Source organism: Halichoerus grypus, chromosome 1 (genome assembly GCF_964656455.1).
Source record: "Halichoerus grypus chromosome 1, mHalGry1.hap1.1, whole genome shotgun sequence".
Classification (NCBI taxonomy): Eukaryota; Metazoa; Chordata; class Mammalia; order Carnivora; family Phocidae; genus Halichoerus; species Halichoerus grypus.
The window spans coordinates 148,328,498-148,351,708 of record NC_135712.1 but is presented as its reverse complement, the minus strand read 5'-3'; the positions used below and the strand labels follow the sequence as shown (position 1 = coordinate 148,351,708).

General features: G+C 38.1%; 1 protein-coding gene across 4 annotated transcripts in view; it reads left to right on the top strand.

Annotated features, from left to right (window-relative positions):
• The window catches only part of OXSR1 (oxidative stress responsive kinase 1), a 93,932-nt gene extending 91,199 nt beyond the window's left edge, over nt 1-2,733 (top strand). For all 4 annotated transcript variants that reach the window (XM_036094194.2, XM_078073518.1, XM_036094195.2 and 1 more), the window contains one exon: nt 68-2,733. In XM_036094194.2, the coding sequence (XP_035950087.1) occupies nt 68-142 (75 nt within the window). In that variant the 3' untranslated portion in view covers nt 143-2,733. The remainder of the gene's footprint in view (nt 1-67) is intronic.
• Nucleotides 2,734-23,211: the final 20,478 nt, after the last annotated feature.

Below are 23,211 nucleotides of genomic sequence, written 5' to 3'. Positions count from 1 at the left end.
AGTTTTAATTGCTACCTGCAATTTTGTTTACAGATAACCACAGCTTCTCATTTTGTTTGGTTCTTAGGCGTCTGGTGTCGAAGGCTCGGATATTCCTGATGATGGTAAACTAATAGGATTTGCCCAGCTCAGCATCAGCTAAACCACAGCCCTGGAAGAGACGGCCTAAGGAGATTCCACACATGCGTATCTCTGTTGCTTCTGTTGGCCTAAACCCACTACTGCCAAAGAACCCAGCAACAAACCTCCCAGCTAGGAGCTTTAGAGGTCTTTCTTTATGTTCTTCCTGCCATCATTCCCCCTTTTTCCCACAGGGAAAGAAAAGTTGGATCACCAGTGGCCAGCATCCCATTAAAGAGTTCCGTTAGTAAACTTACTGCACATGTCCCCTGTCTTCCTCCATCTGGGAAGGGGACTGTGCCTCAAGGCTCAGGAGGGAGATCTGTCAGCTCATCTTGCCTTACTCCAATGATGGCGCTGGGTGGAAAGTAGCAGCTATATTGGGCTTCCTCATCCTGCCTGTTCTCCCACACCTGACGGGATGTGGACATCTTGGGTTATCTCTTTACCACTGAAGTAGCAATTAAAAATTGATTGTTTATCTGGAGCCCAGAGAATTTAATTTAGTGATTTTTTTTTTTAATCTGATGTGAATTCTAGCAACCTTTGTTAGGAAAAAGCACAGCCTCAGAAAGAGGCAGCCTAAACTGTGTTCTTGTTTTGTTCATATTTCTAAGCGTTTTGCTGAAGCTGCTCTCAGGCACCCCTCTTCATCACTCCCTCCAGAAAGGGTTGCTAGCCTTAACTTCAGCTGGTGCAAAACATCTGACTGTAGTCGAAATTCAGCCATCAGATCCTTCAAAGTGGAACTTTGGACTGTTTTTAGCGAAAACATCAAGTAATGGCTTGTAAAAGTGAATTTCCCCAGCAGTGGTTTTGAACAGGAAAAATCATAACTCATATCATTGTGGAAGTATTTATTTTCAAATCTTAAAAAATTCAGTTGAAGAAAAACTGCTCCTCAATCCTCCCATGAAAATTTGCCTGGCCTCCACGTCATGAGGAAATGCAAGGCTGAGCTTTCTACAGCAATAAAGGAGACTCACCAGGCCAGCGAGGCCTGCCTTCCGCCCCTCTCCTGCACTGACCCTTTGGAGGGGGTCCACACTTCTGTGCGCTGAACCTGACCCAGGATGGAAAGTGAAACCACATGTGCCGTGATTTTTAGGATTTATGAGTAGACAGTGTTCATTTGCTTTTCTATAGAAATAATATAAATTATTCTTTAGGTTTAAAAAAGAGCACTCAATATAATGTGAGTAATCGGTGGGGCCGATTTTTTCCTACTGTTTCACAGTCAGCCTCTGTCTAACTGCAAGTAGCCCTAACAGTTTTTGTATAAGAAAGGGACACTTAATCTGGCCTTAAAATAACACACAAAGATGGGCTTTGGCCCCACGGAAAGGGGAAAGCTGCCTCTTACAGAATCACTCGAGCCCTTTCCAGCACTGTTGGTCTGTGAATAACAAGATTGCTTCACCTAGTTTTCTCTTGGAGTATCTCTGGAAGCTTTCCCCACAACTGAGTTGTTGCAGCCCTTGTTTTGTTCTGAGCTTGTTGTTTTAGTCATGGGCTTTCTTTCCCTGCCCTGGGTGCAAAGGCATACTGGGAAAGGAGTGGATGTTGGGGAGAAGAAGGGGATGGGTTTGGGGTGGCCGTTGGGAGGAAAGTGGATGAGAGGATCAGATACCAAAGTCCAGGGTCCCAGCAGGATTGGTAAAAAGTGGGAGACTGCCAAGCCTAGAGACGGAAAAGAAGATTGATTAGCTTGCTGGAAAAATATTTAGCTTTTCTTTTTCTTTTCTTTGCCTTTTTTTTTTTTTAAGGGGGCGTGAGAATAACATGAAAAAGAGATAGTGTCCTCTTTGGCACAAGGCTAGTGGCTTACCTTTGAGTCTGTATTTTGGTTTCAAGCAAGCCATCATCATCTACTTATTGATAAATCCAAGGGGGTGGTGGCCTCAGTCTGTTCTAGCATTGTGTTTGGAAGTGGTCTGGAGCCCAGGCTGGAGGTGAGCAGCAGCCTATTCCCCTGTTCAGTTTCCCCAGCCAGCCATGACTTTTAAACTGCAGTGGGACAGGCAGCCAATAGAAGTGGGTTGGGGCTTTCTCTTTCTTTTCAGTTCATTTTTTGCCCTGCTGGGAATTAGGAGCCAGACACTAAGCCCCAGGACAGTGTTATTCTTCTGCATGATGTATGGTGGACTCCCTTTGCTGACTTTTGCAGCGATGCTGAGAGAATACGTGAACAGAAACTTCCCAGGTTGGACAGCATGTGACCTAGCAAGCAACCTTGCTCCTTTCCAGGAGCAGTGGTTCAGGGTGCACCTCTGTCTCTAGGTCTCCAGGATCCCTTGGTCCCTGGGGGTAGGGACTGATTTAGCACAAGGTAACATGTGCCAATGCTGTTTGTGAAATGTACGGTCTTATTCTAAATGACTAATGGATTTGTTTGGGTTTTTCACTTAAGTTTTGAACCAAATCCTAGAGCCAGCTGATACTATTTAATAATCTGAGGATAGAATAATGGTGTATCAATAAATGGAGGTTCCTCCTTATGACGTATGCTAGATTATGGAAGATGTAAAATATTTGACCTTCCCCCTCCCTTTTTTTGACTTTGTATTTTGCTGCATGTTTCCTTCATTTTTAATCAATAAAGAGTAAATTGTCTGTGGAGGTGTAAGGATTCTTTACTTCAGTGCTTGGTGGTGGGGAACAGTAAGGAGTGGGTCAAGGAGTCACTACTAAATTTTTCACACAAATGGAGAAAAGCCAAAGTGCACATAAACTAAAAAATATGTGTATTGATCTACAGATTATCTAGAACAGCTTAAAACCATTGTACAAGTGGGGAAACTGAAATCCCAAAAGGGAGAGATAAGATATGGCCAGGGAAATTTCATAGGGTAGGGCGTGAAACTCCTTGTACTGATCTTTTCTGTTTGATTCCGTTTATGCTGTTGGATAGGAGAAAGAGGCCACATTCAAGCCTTTGCGAGTCCCTTTTGGAAAATTCAGAGCAGGGCTGAACTTGTTGGTATTTGACTTTGATATTGAAATGGTGGGGTTACATGTGAGAGTCTAGGCTCCCCTGTATTCCTCCACCTCCCAGATAAGTAATCTGGATCATAATACCTTCTCCACAGAAGGTGTCCTTCTGGGACAGGACTGCTTGTGGATCCTTGTAATTCAGAGCTCAGGCATTGACAGGATTGTATCTGAGTGAATTTGCTTTCAAGATAAGCAGGTTGTAAAAGTGGACTCTGAGGTGCCTGGATGGCTAATAATCTCATTCACTTTAATTAAGTGAATTTAAATTATGATTCCATTTTTCTTCTCAGAGCAGATTGTAAATAATAGCACAGAATTTCAGTTGGAGTAGATAAAATTGTTTGATTAATTAAAAGTTTGACTAATGTTCCTTTTGTGTGAAATATACATAGCAGTTCAAAGTGGAAGAAAAATCTAATCCTGGAGAGGATTGTCATCACAGAACTTGAAAGAAATACTGACTTGGTAGTGTCCTATTTTATGCTCAATACAAAATTCCATTTCATTTGATTTCTCAGGAATTTCATATATCCTTTAAACATGAAAGGTGATTATGTGAGAAGAAAGCTGTCTTATGACCAGAAACCTAAAACTTGAACAAATTCTATAATTTCCATGATGATAAGGGTTACTCCTAGTTTACTGAGCTCCATATTGTACAGATTGCATGCTTTTTGTCCCTTAATTAAAAGACTAAAATCTCAAAAAAAAAAAACAAAAACAGGTTGTAAAAGTAGACTGAGGCACCTGGATGGCTTAGTTGGTTAAGTAAGTATCCTGCTCTTGATTTTGGCTCAGGTCATGATCTCAGGGTCATGAAATGGAGCCCCCGTGTGGAGCCCCATCGGGCTCCACCCTCAGGGCAGGGTCTGCTTGAGATTCTCTCCCTCTCTGCCCCTCCCCCCACTCATGCACTCTCTCTCCCTCTCTCTAAAATAAATAAAATTCTTTTTTAAAAAGTGGCCTTGGACTATTGCTGGGACAGAGGTGGTAGTTACTCAAAAGTGACTGTGGTGTATGTCGGGGGAGGTGGCAGGGCAAGAATAGAGTCTCTCTGTTGCCCATTCTCTAACAAGATAGGATGTTGTCAAGAGCCTGATTCCTTAGTTCTACCTCCTCATAGTAGCAATTCTCAGTGCAACAATTCATGGATTTCTCCTTTAGATCAGCTCATCTACACCACACTTTTTGCCTTTTTTTTTTTTTAAATAGACTTTATTTTTTAGTGTAGTTTTAGTTTCACAGTGAAATTGAACAGAAAGTATACATAGAGTTCCCATATACCCTTTGACCCCATCTAGGCACAGCTTGCCCCACTGTCAACAACCTGCGCCAGAGTGGTACACTTGTTACAATCAATGAACCCACATTGACATCATTATCACCCAAAGATAATAGTTGACATTCAGGTTCACTCTTGGCTGTTGTACATTCTAGATATTTAGACAAGTGTATAGTGACATGTATCCATCATTATATAAAATAACTTCACTACCCTAAAATCCCCTGCATTCCACCTGGCCATCTCTCCCCTCTAGTCCCTGGCAACCACTCATCTTTTTAGTGTCTCCATAGTTTTTTGCCTTTTCCGAAGTGTCATGTATTTAGAATCCTACAGTATGTAGCCTTTTTAGAACGGCCTCTTTTGCTTGGTAATATGCACTTACAGGTCTACATTGTGTGTGCGCGTGTGTGCGTGCGTGTGTGTGTGGTTTAATGGTTTTTTTAATGCTGAATAATGTTCCATGTCTAGATGTACCACAGTTCATGAATCCATTTACCTATGGGTTGCTTTCAAGTGTTGACAATTACGAATAAAGCTGCTGTAAACATCTATATGGAGGTTTTGTGTGGATATGAGTTTTTAACTCCTTTTGTTAATTACCCAGGAGCCCAATTGTGGATTGTATGGTAAAGGAATAGTTTCATAAGAAACTACCAGTTGTCTTCCACAGTGACTATACTATTTTGCATTCCCACCAATGAATGAGAGAGCTTCTGTTGCTCTACATCCTTGCCACCATTTGGTGATGTCAGTCTTTAAGACTGGCAATTCTAATAGGTATGTAGTGATATCTTGTTTTAATTTGCAATTCTTTAATGAGATTATGTCGAACATCTTTTCATATGTTTATTTGCCTTCTGTATACTTAAGTGAGGTGTCTGTTCAAGTCTTTTGCCCATTTTTAATAAGATTGTTTTCTTATTGTTGAGTTTTAAGAGTTCATTGTATATTTTGTATAAAAGTCTTATCAGATACAAGCATACCTCATTTTACTGCACTTTGCTTTATTGTGCTTTGCAGATAATACGTTTTTTACAAGTTGAAGGTGTGTGGCAACCCTGCATTGAGCCCCTCTCCCAGTGCCATTTTTCCAACAGCATTTGCTCACTTTGTGCCTCTGTGTCAATAAAGTATTTTTTAATTAAGGCATGTATATTGTTATTTTAGACACAATGCTATCACACACTTACTATATTGCCACATAGTGTAAACATAACTTTTATATGCAGTGGGACACCAGAAAAGTCATTTGACTGCCTTTATTGCTATGTTGGCTTTATTGCAGTGACCTTGAACCCAACCCTCATTATCTCCAAGGTCTGTCTTTTTATGTCTTTGTAAATATTTTCTCCAGTCTGTGGCTTGTCTTTTTTTTTTTTTTTTTGGCAAAGCAGGAGGTTTTGATCCTAATGTAGTCCAGCTTATCTGTCATTTCTTAAATGGATCATACCTTGGTGTGGTATCTTAAAAAATCATTACCATACCCAGGTTCATCTAGATACTTGCTTATGTTATCTTCTAAGAGTTGTATAGTTTTGAATTTTACATTGAGGTTTATGATCCACTTTGAATTAATTTTCTTGAAGAGTATAAAATCTGTATCTAAAAAAATAAATAAAATCTGTATCTAGAGTTATTTTTTGGCCCATGGGTGTTCAGTTGCCTATGGGTGTCCAGCACCATTTGTTGAAAAGACTTTTCCTCCTCCATTGTATTGCCTTTGCCCTTTGGTCAAAGATCAGTTGAATCTATGAGTCTATTTTTTGTCTCTGTATTCTGTTCCATTGATATGTTTATTCTTTTGCCAATACTATACTCTCTTGATTACAGTAGCTTTATATAAGTCTGAAGTCAGATGTTGTCAGTCCTTTGACTTTGGTCTTCTCCGTCAGTATTGTGTTGGCTATTCTTGGTCTTTTGCTTCTCCGTATAAACTCTAGAATCAGTTTCTCAATTTTCACAAAAACTTAATGGGATTTTGATTGGAATAGTTCTCAGTCAACAGATCAAGTTGGGAAGAACTGACAACTAGCCATGAACATAGAAATCTCTCCATTTTCAGTTCATTGATTTTCTTCATCAGAATTCTCTAGTTTTCCTCATATAGATCTTTTACATATTTGTTAGATTCTATTTCATTTTGGGGCTGCTAATGTAAATGATATATTGTATTTTTTATCAAATTCCACTTGTTTGTTGTTGGTATATAGGAAGTGATTAGCTTTTGTATCTTAACCTTATATCCTGCAAACTTACTATAAACTTAGTTTCAGGAGTATATTTGTCAATTCTTTTGGGTTTTCTAATAGATACTAGTGTCTGGTGGATAATCCTGTCATCTGTAAACAAAGATCATTTTCTTTCTTCCAAATCTATATATACCTTCATTTCCTTTTTTTTTTTTTTTAAGGTTTATTTATTCATTAGAGAGCACGCATATGCAAGTGGGGGGAGGGGAAGAGGATGAGGATCTCAAGCAGACTCTGCACCAAGCATGGAGCCCAAAACGGGGCTCAATCTCAAGACCCCGAGATAATGACCTAAGCCAAAATCAAGAGTCGGACTCAATCGATTGAGCCACCCATGTGCCCCTCATCATATTGCGTTAGCTGGGATATTTAATAGGATGTTGAAAAGCAGTGGAGGGAGAGGATATTCTTGTCTTGGTCCTGATTTTAGTGGAAAAGCTTCTATTTTCTCATTCTTTTTTTATATAACATTTTAATTTAAATTCAATTAATTAACAATGTATTATTTGTTTCAGGATTACAGGTCTGTGATTCATCAGTCTTACATAATACTCAGTGCTCATTACAACACATACCCTCCCTGATGTCCATCACCCAGTTACCCCATCCCACCATCCCTGCCCCTCCAGCAACCCTCAGTTTGTTTCCTATGATTAAGAGTCTCTTACGGTTTGTCTCCCTCTCTGGTTTCATCTTGTTTTATTTTCCCCCTCTTCCCCTATGATCCTCTGCCTTGTTTCTTAAATTCCACATATCAGTGAGATCATATGATAATTGTCTTTCTCTGATTGACTTTTTTCACTTAGCATAATACCCTCTAGTTCATCCACGTCATTGCAAATGGCAAGATTTCATTTTTTGATGGCTGCGTAATACTCCATTGCGCGCGCGCGCATGCGTATATACCACATCTTATCCATTTATCTGTCGATGGACATCTGGGCTCTTTCCATAGTTTGGCTGTTGTGGACATTGCTGCTATAAACATTGGGGTGCAGGTGCGCCTTTGGATCACTACATTTGTATCTTTGGGATAAATACCTAGTAGTGCAATTGCTGGGTTGTAGGGTAGTTCTATTTTCAACTTTTTGAGGAGCCTCCATACTGTTTTCCAGAGTGGCTGCACCAGCTTGCATTCCCACCAACAGCATAGGAAGGTTCCCCTTTCTCTGCATCCTCACAACATCTGTCATTTCCTGACTTGTTAATTTTAGCCATTCTGACTGGTGTGAGGTGGTATCTCATTGTGGTTTTGCTTTGCATTTCCCCGATGCCGAGCGATGTTGAGCACTTTTTCATGTGTCTGTTGGCTATTTGGATGTCTTCTTTGCAGAAATGTCTGTTCATGTCTTCTGTCCATTTCTTGATTGGATTATTTGTTCTTTGGGTGTTGAGTTTGATAAGGTCTTTATAGATTTTGGATACTAGCCCTTTATTTGGTATGTCATTTGCAAATGTCTTCTCCCATTCTGTTGCTTGTATTTTGGTTTTGTCTGTTTCCTTTGCTGTGCAAAAGCCTTTTATTTTGATGAAGTCCCAGTAGTTTATTCTTGCCTTTGTTTCCCTTGCCTTTGGAGACGTGTCTAGCAAGAAGTTGCTGTGGCTGAGGTTGTAGAGGTTGCTGCCTGTGTTCTTAAGGATTTTGATGGATTCCTGTCTCACATTGGGGTCTTTCATCCATTTCAAGTCTATTTTTGTGTATGGTGTAAGGAAATGGTCCAGTTTCATTCTTCTGTTGTGCTGTCCACTTTTCCCAACACCATTTGTTGAAGAGACTGTCTTTTTTCCATTGGATATTCTTTCCTGCTTTGTCGAAGATTAGTTGACCATAGAGTTGAGGGTCCATCTCTGGGTTCTCTATTCTGTTCCATTGATCTATGTGTCTGTTTTTGTGCCAGTACCATACTGTCTTGATGATGACAGCTTCGTAATAGAGCTGGAAGTCCGAATTGTGATGCCGCCAGCTTTGCTTTTCTTTTTCAACATTCCTCTGGCTATTCGGGGTCTTTTCTGTTTCCATACAAATTTTAGGATTATTTGTTCAGTTCTGTGAAAAAAGTTGATGGTATTTTGATAGGGATTGCATTGAATGTGTAGGTTGCTCTAGGTAGCATAGACATTTTCACAATATTTGTTCTTCCAATCCATGAGTATGGAACGTTTTTCCATTTCTTTGTGTCTTCCTCAATTTCCTTCATGAGTATTCTATAGTTTTCTGAGTACAGATCCTTTGCCTCTTTGGTTAGGTTTATTCCTAGGTATCTTATGGTTTTGGGTGCAATTGTAAATGGGATCAACTCTGTAATTTCTCTTTCTTCTGTTTCACTGTTGGTGTATAGAAATGCCACTGATTTCTGTGCATTGATTTTATATCCTGCCACTTTACTGAATTCCTGTATGAGTTCTAGCAATTTTGGGGTGGAGTCTTTTGGGCTTTCCACATAGAGTATCATGTCATCTGCAAAGAGTAAGAGTTAGACTTCTTCTTTCCTGATTCGGATGCCTTTTATTTCTTTTTGTTTTGTTGCTGAGGCTAGGACTTCTAGTACTATGTTGAACAACAGTGGTGATAGTGGACATCTCTGCCGTGTTCCTGATCTTAGGGGAAAAGCTCTCCTCCCCATTGAGAAATATATTCACTGTGGGTTTTCATAGATGGCTTTTATGATTTTGAGGTATGTACCTTCTATCCCTACGCTCTGAAGAGTTTTAATCAAGAAAGGATGCTGTACTTTCAAATGCTTTTTCTGCATCTATTGAGAGGATCATGTTCTTGTCCTTTCTTTTATTTATGTAGTGTATCACATTGATTTGCGGATGTTGAACCAATCTTGCAGCCCAGGCATAAATCCCACTTGGTCGTGGTGAATAATCCTTTTAATGTACTGTTAGATCCTATTGGCTAGTATTTTGTTGAGAACTTTTTCATCCATGTTCATCAGGGATATTGGTCTGTAATTCTCCTTTTTGATGGGGTCTTTGTCTGGTTTGGGGATCAAGGCAATGCTGGCCTCATAGAGTTTGGAAGTTTTCCTTCCATTTCGATTTTTTGAAACAGCTTCAGAAGAATAGGTATTAATTCTTCTTTAAGTGTTTGGCAGAATTCCCCTGGGAAGCCATCGGGCCCTTGGGCTCTTGTTTTTGGGAGATTTTTGATTACTGCTTCAATTTTCTTGCTGGTTATGGGTCTGTTCAGGTTTTCTATTTCTTCCTGGTTCAGTTTGGTAGTTTAGGAATGCATCCATTTCTTCCAGATTGCCTAATTTGTTGGCCTATAGTTGCTCATAATATGTTCTTATAATTGTTCGTATTTCTTTGGTGTTGCTTGTGATCTCTTCTCTTTCATTTATGGTTTTATTTATTTGGATGGTTTCTCTTTTCTTTTTGATAAGTCTGGCCAGGGGTTTATCAATTTTATTAATCTTTTCAAAGAACCAGCTCCTAGTTTCATTGATCTGTTCTACTGTTCTTTTGATTTCTATTTCATTGATTTCTGCTCTAATCTTTATCATTTCTCTTCTCCTGCTGGGTTTAGGTTTTATTTGCTGTTCTTTCTCCAGCTCCTTAAGGTGTAGGGTTAGGTTGTGTGAGATCTTTCTTGTTTCTTGAAAAAGACTTGTAGTGCTATATACTTCCTTCTTAGGACTGCCTTTGCTGCATCCCAAAGATTTTGAACAGTTGTGTTTTCATTTTCATTTGTTTCCATGAATTTTTAAAATTCTTCTTTAATTTCCTGGATGACTCATACATTCTTTAGTAGGATGCTCTTTAGCCTCCATGTATTTGAGTTCTTTCCAACTTTCCTCTTGTGATTGAGTTCCAGTTTCAAAGCATCATGGTCTGAAAATATGCAGGGAATGATCCCAATCTTTTGGTATAGGTTGAGACCTGATTTGTGATCCAGGATGTGATCTATTCTGGAGAATGTTCCATGTGAACTCGAAAAGAATGTGTATTCTGTTGCTTTGGGATGGAATGTTCTGAATATATCTATGAAGTCCATCTCCAATGTGTAATTCAAAGCCCTTATTCCTTGTTGATCTGCTCAGATGATCTGTCCATTTCAGTGAGGGGGTGTTAAAGTCCCCTACTGTTATTGTATTATTATTGATGTGTTTCTTTGATTTTGTTATTAATTGGCTTATATAATTGGCTGCTCCCATTTTAGGGGCATAAATATTTACAATTGTTAGATCTTCTTGTTGGCTAGACCCTTAAATTATGATATAGTGTCCTTCCTCATCTCTTATTACAGTCTTTGGCTTAAAATCCAATTTGTCATATATAAGGATTGCCACCCCAGCTTTCTTTTGATGTCCATTAGCATGATAAATGGTTTTCCACCCCCTCTTTGTTGATGTTCTTTACCAAGTTGAGAAAGTTACCCTCTGTCCCTAGATTATTGAGAGTTTTTGTTATAAATGGGTGCTGGATTTTATGAAGTGCTTTTTCTCATGTGATTTTTTTCTTTTTTAGCCTATAGATATGATGGATTATATTAATTGATTTTTGCATTTTGAACCAGGCTCACATATCAGATAAATTCTACTTGGTCGTGGGATATATATATATATATATTTTTTTTTTTTTTTACATTGTTTGAATTGATATTCTAATATTTTCTTGAGGATTTTTGCATCTTTGTTCATGAGAAATCTCACTCTCCAGTTTTCTTGCAAGTCTTTGGTTTTGCTATTAGAGTAATGGCTGGCCTCATAGAATGAGTTTGGATATATTCCCTTAGCTTCTATCTTCTGGAGGAGATTGTAGAGAATTGGTATAATTTCTTAAATGTTTGGTAGAATTCATCAGTGAACTCATTTGGGCCTGGTGATTTCTGTTTTAGAAGATTATTAGTTATTGATTCAGTTTCTTTGGTTGATACAGGCCTGTTCAGATTGTATATTTCTTCTTGTGTAAGTTTTGGCTTGTGTCCTTCAAGAAATTGGTCCATTTCATCTAGGTTATCAAATCTGTAGGCATAGAGTTATTTATAGTATTACTTTATGTTTTTAATGTGTATTGGATCTGTAGTGATGCCTCTTTCATTTCTGATGTTAATAATTTTTGTCTTTTCTCTTTTTTTCTTAGTTAGCCTGAATTAGAGGTTTATCAATTTTATTGATCTTTTCAAAGAATCAGCTTTTGGTTTATTTAATTTTCTCTATTATTTTCCTGCTTTCTATTTCACTGATTTCTCTAATTTTTACTTTTTTTCTTCTGCTTTCTTCGGATTTAACTTGTCCTTCTTTTTCTATTTTCCTAAGGCTTAGAAAGACTGATTTTGGATCGTTCTTCTTTTCAGTGCCATAAATTTCACTCTAGACTCTGCTTTTGTGGCATCCCATTGATTTTATTTTTTTTTTTAATTTTTAAAAATTTATTAATTTGACAGACCAAGTGAGACAGCGAGAGAGGGAACACAAGCAGGGGGAGTGGGAGAGGGAGAAGGAGGCTTCCTGCAGAGCAGGGAGCCCAATGTGAGACTCGATCCCAGGACCCTGGGATCATGACCTGAGCCAAAGGCAGACGCTTAATGACTGAGCCACCCAGGCGCGCCTCCCACTGATTTTTAATATGTTGTATTTTCAATTTCATTTCATTCAAAATATTTTAAAATTTCTGTTGAGATTACTTTTTGGTCCCATGTGTTGTTTAGAAGTATGTTGTTTAATCTCCAAGTATTTTGAGATTTTTCATCTATCTTCATTTTGTTGATTTCTAGATTAATTCCACTGTGGTCTGAGAGAAGATATTATATGATTTTTTTTTTTAAGTTTAAGGTTTTTTTAAGTTTAAGATGTGTGTTATGGCCCAGAATGTGGTCTGTCTTGGTAATGTTCTATGTGAGCTTGAGAGGAATGTGTCTTTTGCTATTGTTAGATGAAATTAGTCATAAATGTCAATTGTACCCAATTGATTCATGGTGCTTTCGACTGTGTCTTTACTGATGTTCTTCCTGCTGGTTCTGTCCATTTCTGATAGAGGGATGTTGAAATCTCCAGCTGTAATAGTGGATTAATATATTTCTCCTTGCAGTTCTGTCAGTTTTTGCCTCATGTATTTTGATCATTTGTTTTTGGTGAATACACATTAAGAATTGTCCTCTTGGACTCAAATAAATAAAATCAGAAAAGAAAGAGAAGAAACAACAATCAATACCACAAAAATACAAAAGATTATGAGAATGTTATAAAAAATTATATGTCAATAAGTTGGACAAACTAGAGGAATTATATAAATTCCTAGAAACATATAGCCTTCCAAAACTGAATCCAAAAGAAATAGAAAAGTTGTGCAGACTGATGATTAGTTCTAATGAAATTGATTCAGTAATCAAAAAAAAATCCCAACAAACAGAAGTCCAGGACCAGATGGCTTCATGGGTGAATTCTACCAAACATTTAAAGAGTTAATACCTGTTCTTCTCAAACTATTCCAACAAGAAGAGGAAGGAAACCTTCCAGATTCATTCTATGAGGGCAGCATTACCCTGATATCAAAACCAGATAACGACACTACAAATAATGAAAACTACCAGCCATTTTCTCTGATGAACATAGATGCAGAAATCCTCAACAAAATGTTAGCAAACCAAATCCAACAATACATTTAAAAAAATCACGAGGATCAAGTGGGATTTATTCTGGGGATGCAAGGATGGTTCAATATTTGCAAGTCAATCAGTGTGATACATCAGATTAAGAAGAGAAATGATAAAAACCATACGATCATCTCAGTAGATGTAGAAAAAGCATTTGACAAACTATCCATTCGTGATAAAAAAATTCTCAACAAAGTAGGTTTAGAGGAAACATCAACATACTTAAGGCCATATATGAAAAACCCACAGCTAACATCATACACAATGGTGAAAAACTGAGAGCTTTTCCTCTAAGATCAGGAACAATAAAAGGGTGTCCACTCTCACCACTTTTATTCAACAACGTACTGGAAGTCCTAGCCACAGCAATCAGAAAAAAAGAAATAAAAGGCATCGAAACTGGTAAAGAGGAAGTAAAACTGTCATTATTTGCAGATGACATGATACTATATACAGAAAACCCTAAAGACTCCACCAGAAAACTACTAGAACTGACAAATGAATTCAGTAAAGTCTTAGGATACAAAATTAATATACAGAAATCTGTTGTATTTCTTTACACTAATAATGAAGTAGTAGGAAGAGAAATTATGAAAACAATCCCATTTACAATTGCACCAAAAATAATAAAATGCCTAGGAATAAATTTAACCAAGGAGGTGAAAGACCTGTACTCTGAAAACTATAAAACATTGTTGAAAGAAATTGAAGATGGCACAAGCAAACGTATCCATGCTCATGGATTGGAAGAACCAATATTGTTAAAATGTCCATACTACTCAATCTACAGATTTAGTGCAATCCCTATCAAAATACCAATATTTCTTTACAGAACTAGAATAAATAATCCTAAGATTTGTGTGGCACCACAAAAGGCCCCCAAATAGTCAAAGCAAATAGCCAGATCTTGAAAAAGAAGAACAAAGCTAAAGGTGTTATAATCCCAGATTTCAAAATATACTACAAAGATGTAGTAATCAAAAGTGTAGCCCTGGCACAAAAATAGACACACAGATCAAAGGAACAGAATAGAAGCCCAGATATAAACCCGCATTTATATGGGCAATTAATCTATGACAAAAGAGGCAAGAATATACAATGGGGAAAAGACAGTCTCTTCAACAAATGGTGCTGTGAAAACTGAACAGCTCCATGCAAAAGAATGAAACTGGACCACCTCTTATACCAAACACAAAAGTAAACTCAAAATGGATTAGAGACCGGGGCGCCTGGGTGGCTCAGTCGTTAAGCGTCTGCCTTCGGCTCAGGTCATGATCTCAGGGTCCTGGGATCGAGCCCCACATCGGGCTCCCTGCTCTGCGGGAAGCCTGCTTCTCCCTCTCCCACTCCCCCTGCTTGTGTTCCCTCTCTTGCTGTGTCTCTCTCTGTCAAATAAATAAAATCTTTAAAAAAAAAAAAATGGATTAGAGACCTAAATGTGAGACCTGAAACCATAAAACTCCCAAAAGATAATATAGGCAGTAATGTCCTTAACACCAGCCATGGAAACATTTTTCTAGATCTTTCTCCTCAAGCATGGGAAACAAAAACAAAATTAGACTATTGGGACTATAGTAAAATAAAAAGCTTTTCTACAGTGGGGAAACCATCAACAAAACAAAAAGACAACCTACTGAATGGGAGAAGATATTTACAAATGATGTATTTGATGAGGGATTAATATCCAAAATAATGTATACAACTCAACATTGAAAAAACAATCCTATTTTAAAATGGGCAGATGACCTGAATAGATATTTTTCCAAAGAAGACCTATAGATGGCCAACAGACACATGAGAAAAGATGCTCAACATCATTCATCATCAGGGAAATGCAAATCAAAACCACAATGAGATATCACTTTACAACTGTCAGAATGGCTAAATTCAAAGAGACAAGAAATAACAAGTGTTGGCAAGGATGTGGAGAAAAAGGAACCCTCATGCACTGTTCATGGGAATGCAAACTGGTGCAGCCACTCTGGAAAACTACAGAGGTTCCTCAAAAAATTAAAAATAGAATTACCATATAATACATTTACTCTACTAACTGGGTATTTACCCAAAGAAAATGGAAACACTAATTTGAAAAGATATGTGCACCACTATGTTTATTGCAGCATTATTTTCTAGCTAAGATATGGAAGCAACTCAAGTGTACATATAGATGAAAGGATAAAGAAGATGTGGTACATATATACAATGGGCTGTTACTCAGCCATAGAAAGGCATGAGATCTTGCCATTTGCAGCAACATAGATGGACCTATAGGATATAATGCTCAGTGAAATAAGTCAGAGAAAGACAAATACAATATGATTTCACTAATGTAGAATTTAAGACACAAAACAAATGAACAACAACAACAACAAAAAGACCACTCTTAAATACAGAGAACAAACTGGTGTCTGCCAGAGGGGCGGTGGATGGGGGAAAGGGGGGTAAAATAGTGAAGAAGATTAAGAGTAGATTTACCTTGGTGAGCGCTGAGCAATGTATAGAATTGTTGAATCAGTATATTGTACACCTGAAACTAATATAACCCTGTATGTTAATTATACTTAAATTTTTAAAAAATTGTCCCCTTGGAGTATTGACCCCTTTATCACTATGTAATGCTTTCCTTATCCCTAATAACTTTCCTTGCTCTGAAGTCTGCTTTCTGAAATTGATATAGCTATTCTTACTTTTTGGGGGGATTAGTATTAGCATGATATATCTTTTTCCATTCAATTACTTTTAATCTGTATGTGTCTTTATATTTAAAGTGGTTTTTTTGTAGACAACATATTGTTGGGTCTTGTTTTTTGTTTCACTCTGACAATTTCTCTTTTACTTGATGTATTAGACCATTATTAACATTTAAAGTGTTTATTAATATAGTTGGATTAACTATATTAACTATATAACCATATTTGTTTTCTATTCTTGCCCTTGTTCTTTGTTCCTAGTTTTGTCTTCTTCCCTTTTTCTGCTTTTTGTGGTTTTAACTGAGAATTTTATTTTTTAATATTCTTTTAAGATTTATTTATTTATCTTAGAGAGAGCAGATGTGCAGAGGGAGTGTGAGAGAGATAATCCTCAAGCAGACTCCCTACTGACTGGATGGGAGACCAGTCCCAGGACCCTGAGATCATGACCTGAACCTAAACCAAGAGTCAGATGCCCAACTGACTGAGCCACCCAGGCACCCCTTTAACTGAGAATTTTATATGATTCATTTTCTCTCCCTTCTTAGAAGTATATCAGTTATACTTTTTTTTAAGTGGGTGCCTTAGGGTTTTTGATATATATTTTAAATGAATCCATATTCATTTTCAAAGAATACTATACCACTTCCCAGGTAGTATTAGTACCATATAGCAACAAAATAATCCTACTTCCTCTGTCTTGTTCTTTGTATCATTTGTATCATTGTTGTCATTCATACCATATATAGGTGAGTGATCCAAGGGCAATGAATGTATTTATATATACACACTCATATATACGTACTTGCATTGATAATCTAATACATTCTTGCTATTATTATTGAACAAATTGTTATCTGTTAGATCAGCTGAAAAAAGGAAAAATAAAAGCTTTTGTTTAACCTTCCCTTATTCCTTCTCTGGTGTTCTTCTTTATGTAGTTCTATGTTTCTGACTCTAACATTTTCCTTCTCTATGAAAAACTTCTTTCAACATTTCTTGTAAAGCAGGTCTATTGGTAACAAATTTCTTCCATTTTTTTATGAGGGATAATTTCACAAGACAGAATTTTAGGTTAGTGGTCTTTCCTCAACACTTTAAATATTTCATCCCTCTCTCTTCTTGCTTGCATGGTTTCTGAGAAGTGGATGTAATTCTTATATTTGCTCCTATATAGGTAAGGTGGGGGGGTTCCCTCCCCTCTGTCTTCTTTCAAGATATTTTCTTTAACTTTGATTTTCTGCAGTTTGAATGTGATATGCCTAGGTGTAGTTTTGGCATTTATCCTGCTTGGTGTTCTCTGATCTTTCTGGATCTGTGGTTTGGTGTCTGGCACTAATTTGGAGAAATTCTGTCATTATTGTTTCAAATATTTCTTTTCTTTCTTCTCCTTGCTGGTTTTTTCCCAGTATGCCCATGTTATAACCTTTGTACTTGTTTCACAATTCCTGTATATTCTGTCTGTCCCCCTTCCCCATCTTTTTTCCCCCTTTTGTTTTTGAGTTTTGGAAGTTCCTACTGACATATTCTCAAGCTCAAAGAGTCCTTCATCAGCTTTGTCTAGTCTACTAATGAGCCCATCAGAGGAATTCTTCATTTGATTGCTCACATTTTTTTCTTTGTTAGAATTTTCATTATTCTCCTTACAGTACCTGTCTGCTATTGCATGTTGTCTACTTTTTCTATTAGAGTCCTTAGCATGTTTATATATTTTTAAACATTTCCAATCTGATCATTCCAATATCCCTGTCATATCTGAGTCTGCTTCAGATGCCGGCTTGGTCTCAAACTGTGCTTTTGTCTCTTAGTATGGCTTGTAACTTTCTTTTTTTGAAAGCCAAACATGATGTACTGGGCAAAAGGGATTCCAGTACATAGACTTTTAGTGATATGGTGATAAATTGTGTGGAAAAGAAAAGCAGTCTATAGTCCTGTGATTAGGTCTCAGTTTTTAACAAGCCCGTGTCTCAGCTGTGAACTACACAAGTGCTTCTCAGTCTCCCCTGCTGCCTTAAATGGGACAGGATGGCTAGAGGGGACTGGAATTGGGTATTTCCTTCCACCATGTGGAAGGCTAGTGGGTGTTAGAGTTGTGTTAACCCCCAGGTTAGTTAAAGTCTGATAAGAACCCCAATAGTTTAGGCTCTGGAGGTTTCTTTTGAGGGTAGACCCTATTAAGAAGTACAGAATGCTCTCATATTTCAAAATGATTACTCTTTCCCTCCCACTGCTGAAAGCACAGGAGACTTTTCCGTGCTATTCACCGTGAGAACCTGGCAGAGCTCCTGGAGGTAACACTTACAAAAGTGTGGGGACTCTCCCCTTTGGAGTTTTTTGTTTTTTGGTTTTTTTAAGATCTTATTTATTTGAGAGAGAGCAGACTCCCTGCTGAGTGGGAAGTCCCATACAGGGCTCAATCCCAGGACCCTGAGATCATGACCTGAGCTGAAGTCACACATTTAACTGACTGAGCCACTCAGGTGCCCAGTCCCCTTTGGGGTCTTTAATTCTCAGACTTATCCACTCTGAACCTCCAGCAATTTGTCAATTATAGTTCAGGTTTTCCTACTCTGACACTGGTTACTGTAGAAGTTTCTGTTTGTGCATTTCTTTTCCAGTAAGTTATAATTCTCTGGGTTTACCTGTCTTTCCAATTTTAGAGACAGCAGTTTGCCCTGTGACCTTACTTCCTTGATGGATCTAGAAGAGCTGTTCACTTTTCAGTTTGTTCAGTTTTTTACTTGTTAGAACCAGACCAGAAACTGGAAGTCCTACCTCCAGTTTTTATTTACTAGCATCATTAATTCTCCAATTTGGAAGAGATTTGAGATACCATCTAGTGCATTCCTATAGGGAATTTTCAAGGACCACCTCCCGTTCCCATCCCACCCCCACCCCCAACACCACCTTCTTCTCCATGGACAGATGATTGCCAGTGATTGTCCTGAACACTTCCTATAAGGAGAGTGTGTTAAATTGCTCTGGTGGCTTGAAAACTCTTGTTACACCCTCTTTGGTCTTAGTTGTGTACTTGAATGATTGAAGGTATAAGGAGAGAAGGAAGAGGGAGACAGCCTGTAGGTTCCGCCCGAAGGGCCAGAGGCCACCCCAGTCCTGTCCTGTAGTCTTCCATAAGGTGGTGGGGGTGACCAGACTGCATTGGAAAGTCAGAGGCCAGCAGTGCATGTGGATATTGGGCTCATATTCCCATGCTAGTGACACCATGGGGTAAAGAAAAGTTGCTGGGGTGACAGTGATCCTGGGAGGGCGTCCTCTAAGAAGAGAGCTGATTGTGGGCCTTGAGGCTTCACGGGGACCTTTGACACACTGGTTAGGATTGGGAGCGGGGTTACAAGGAGAAATAAGTTAACCAGAAACTTGAGATTCAAGGAATGTAGAAGTGAGGCCAGTGGCATTCAGCACCTCAATACCAGGATTTAGGAATCATAGTTCTTATGTGGAAGGTCTTCGGTTATGTCTCTTTCATCTGTCAGGAGTCTCCTCATCGACTCTCTATTTTAGTATCATGTATCAAGAAATGGAAGAATCCTTAAAGACCATCTAGTTCAAACTTTCCCTTTACATAGATGGAGAAGTTGAGGCCCAGAGGGTTAGTAGGGTGTTAACAAATAAGCAACAGGCCCAAAATGGAGTCACATGTGCTGAGCCCTCCATCAGCAAACGAAGGCAATACATAGTTGAAGTTTCAGCCTCTTCCAGGAGTGTGAGCCTTAACTTGTGAGGTAATCTGCCTGGTAGACCCCCGCCTTCTCCCAAAGGAAGGTGATCTTGCCAGGAACAATCCAGTCTTTGCTGGAAATTTCCTTTTTCTTCCCCCTTCTGCCTATAAAAGCTTTCCTTTTTGTAGAGGTCCTTGGACCTCCTTTCTACAGGCGTAATTTGGAGATATGCAGGTTTGATTCCAGACCACTGCAATAAAGTGAATATCACAATAAAGCCAGTCAAATGGATTTGTTGGTTTCCCGGTGCATATAAAAGTTATGATTATACTATGTTGTAGTCTATTAACTGTGCAATAGCGTTATGTCTTTTTTAAAAAGTACAATAAATAAATAAATAGTACATATATAACCTTAATTTAAAAATACAGACACAGAGACATGAACAAATGCTGTTGGGAAAAATGATGACAATAGACATGCTTATATATACTTATATACTTATATAAGTATAAATATAAGTAAGTACATATATATTTTTTTGAAGTTTCCAGAACCTTGCCCAAAGCTGGCACACAGGAGGGGCCCACCAGATACTAAAAAAAGGAAAAGAAAAAAAAAAAAAAGAGAAAAGAAAGAAAAGACAAACTTGCCAAATCTGGCAGATATCAAAGCTATACTCTAAACCTGTTCAGAGCCTACAGATGGGATCCTGGGAAAAACTGGCAGAAGCTGCCTAAAAGTGAGAATTCTTAGCAGTCAGCTCCCTCCTATCTCTGGTAGAGAGACAAAAATAAAATTTCACATTGTCCCTTTCTAGATCAGGCCTTTGGTTTTTGATCTTTGGGAGTGGTTCTAGATCTTGTGAAGATAATGTCTTGTGTACCCTCTTTGTGTATATCTCTTGGGTCCCTGGACTTGTTTAATACTTCCAGCAATATTTACTGTTTATCTCAGTTGAAACCTAACAAGATATTTGAAATGATTTAATAATTCTATGATTAGAAATTCGGCCAAATTGGAAGCTAATATTCAGGGCTTGATAGGATTTTTTAAAGCCTTCTCTCCTAAGCTAAATGTACCCAGAGGGAAAGAAGAACATTCCAACAGAGGTGTATGGGTGTGTCAGTCTTTCCATACAATTCAGACAACAACCCAGTTATTTGAGGAATTAGAAGCAACTATACTTAACCTACAAATCTTTGCAAGACCAGAAGAGTAGCTCTAGAAACAATTCAAGGTCCACTAGTCCTTTTTGACAATTAACCTCACCTATTCATCTCCAAAGGCTTGTAGGTATTGTAAAATTCTGGCCTTCCAGAGCAAAAGTCCTTGGAGGAATTTGCATTCTTTAACCATCTTTGAGATGTAAAATTTCTACCTTGTCTTCTCCAGGAACTCTTATCTTGTTATCTGGGTCATCTTCTTGAAATGCAAATTTCAGGGAGATAATTCTTTTTTTTTTAATTAAAAAAAATTTTTTTTATTAACATATAATGTATTATTTGTTTCAGGGGTACAGGTCTGTGATTCATCAGTCTTACACAATTCACAGCACTCACCATAACACATACCCTCCCCAATGTCCATCACCCAGCCACCCCATTCCTCCCACCGCCCTCCATCCATTCAGCAACCCTCAGTTTGTTTCCTGAGATTAAGGGTCTTTTAAGGTTTGTCTCCCTCTCTGGTTTCGTCTTGTTTCATTTTTCCCTCCCTTCCCCTATGATCCTGTCTTGTTTCTCAAATTCCTCATATCAGTGAGATCGTATGATAATTGTCTTTCTCTGATTGATAGGGAGGTAATTCTTAACAGGAGAAAAAAACTTTAAAAGGGAAGAGGCTTTAAAAATACAAACTGCTACATAAGCTCCCTTGCCCAATACAGTCCACAGCTTCCTTGAGATCCCTTGTCAAGGACAAAGGCAAATCTTAAGTGTCTTCACAAATATCAACAGAAAGAGCTTTGACAGTCTGGGCAGGTAATTATTCCAACTCTTCTTTAAAAGTTAGTGAGTTTTGCATTATTATACCCATCTCATGGTTAAAAACATTTTTTTAAGTTTTTATTTTAATTCCAGTTAACATACAGTCATGGCTAAATTTTTTTAATGAACATTTTTAAGGCCTCTGTTTGTGTCTGTGTATATGTTTATGTAGATGTGTGGTATTTTCTACTTCTGGATGTCATTGCCACAATTAATTTGCAAAAAAGCTCTATTTAATCAGCTTGAAGAAAATCAAGCATTAATATGAAATAAGGATTTCTAAAACTCTTAGAAATATAAAAACTTAACCCAAATATTTTTCAAGTTCTGTGATCTAGGATTAATCTTTAGTAAATAAAAGCTAGTTTAAGGTTGTTGGTTTAATTAAAACAGGCATGTCTCAGGCGCCTGGGTGGCTCAGTGGGTCAAGCCATCTGCCTTCGCCTCAGGTCATGATCCCAGGGTCCTAGGATGAGTCCCCCATCGGGCTCAGCGCATTCCCTGCTCAGCGGGGAGCCTGCTTCTCCCTCTCCCTCTGCTGCTCCCCCTGCTTGTGTGCGCAGGTGTGCTCTCTCTCTCTCTGTGTCAAATAAATAAATAAAATCTTTAAAATAAATAATAATAATAGTAATAGAAACAACTCTGTGAGGCAACCGGATGGTATGGAGTCTTGGGAGGCCGGCAGTGAAAGAATTCACCCAAGGCAGAACAAAGGAGATAGAAGTTTATTGAATACACCACAGGGAAGCAGTGGGCAGGACAGCAAAGAAGAGGCTGACTGCCTGGGGGCAGTGCTGAGGGCTGTAGGTAAGGAGGAAGGTGAGGAGGTATGGGAAGGTATGGAATTTTCCCCTTTTTTGGTACCTGTGTCCAAGTGTAAATAGCCCATTGGTAAACTAGGGCTAGTGGATATTTTGAGGTGAGTCGCCTAATGGGTCTGTTTGCATTCAGCCGGGGGGTTCGGGGTCGCTGTGGGCCCTTCTACCTGACTCAGGTTTCCAGTGCTCAAGCCCGCTGCCTAGGAGCAGCCTGTATGATCTCTGCATGCAAGGAAAGTAGGATGTATGTTTTTGCTAAGAGAAATTATGAGGAATGGAAATTAATTTTTGTCGAGGGAAAAGAAAATAATATGGTCTTTATACTTAAGTTTTTTTTTTTTTTTTTCCAGAATGGGAAAGAGAAAAAACACAAGACAAAATATGAAAAGGAAAAAAAAAAAAAGAGTAAAAAGGTGATAGAAGGCTTGTGGAAAAGGAATCTTGGAAAATAATTTCACGTGTGGTCAAACTGGCTAAGATTGGAATGGATCTAATTAAATTGTTAAAATGAATTTTAACATCAAAAGTATACTGGTATAAAACTAGAATTTATTTCATCTGTTTTAAAAGGACAAAGTTTTCTTATACTCTTGGTCTGCTCTTTAAGAGATTATAAAAGTTTTTTTAACCTTTTAAGTAATCTTCCTAGAAAACAAAGATTTTTGTCTTGTCAATATAATTTCTTGTGTTTCATATCAGATCTTTGATTACTTAAGAAAATTGAGTCTTCTCCATTAAAAGAGCTAAGGGTTTTTGTTTGTTTTACAATTATTTAACTTTCTG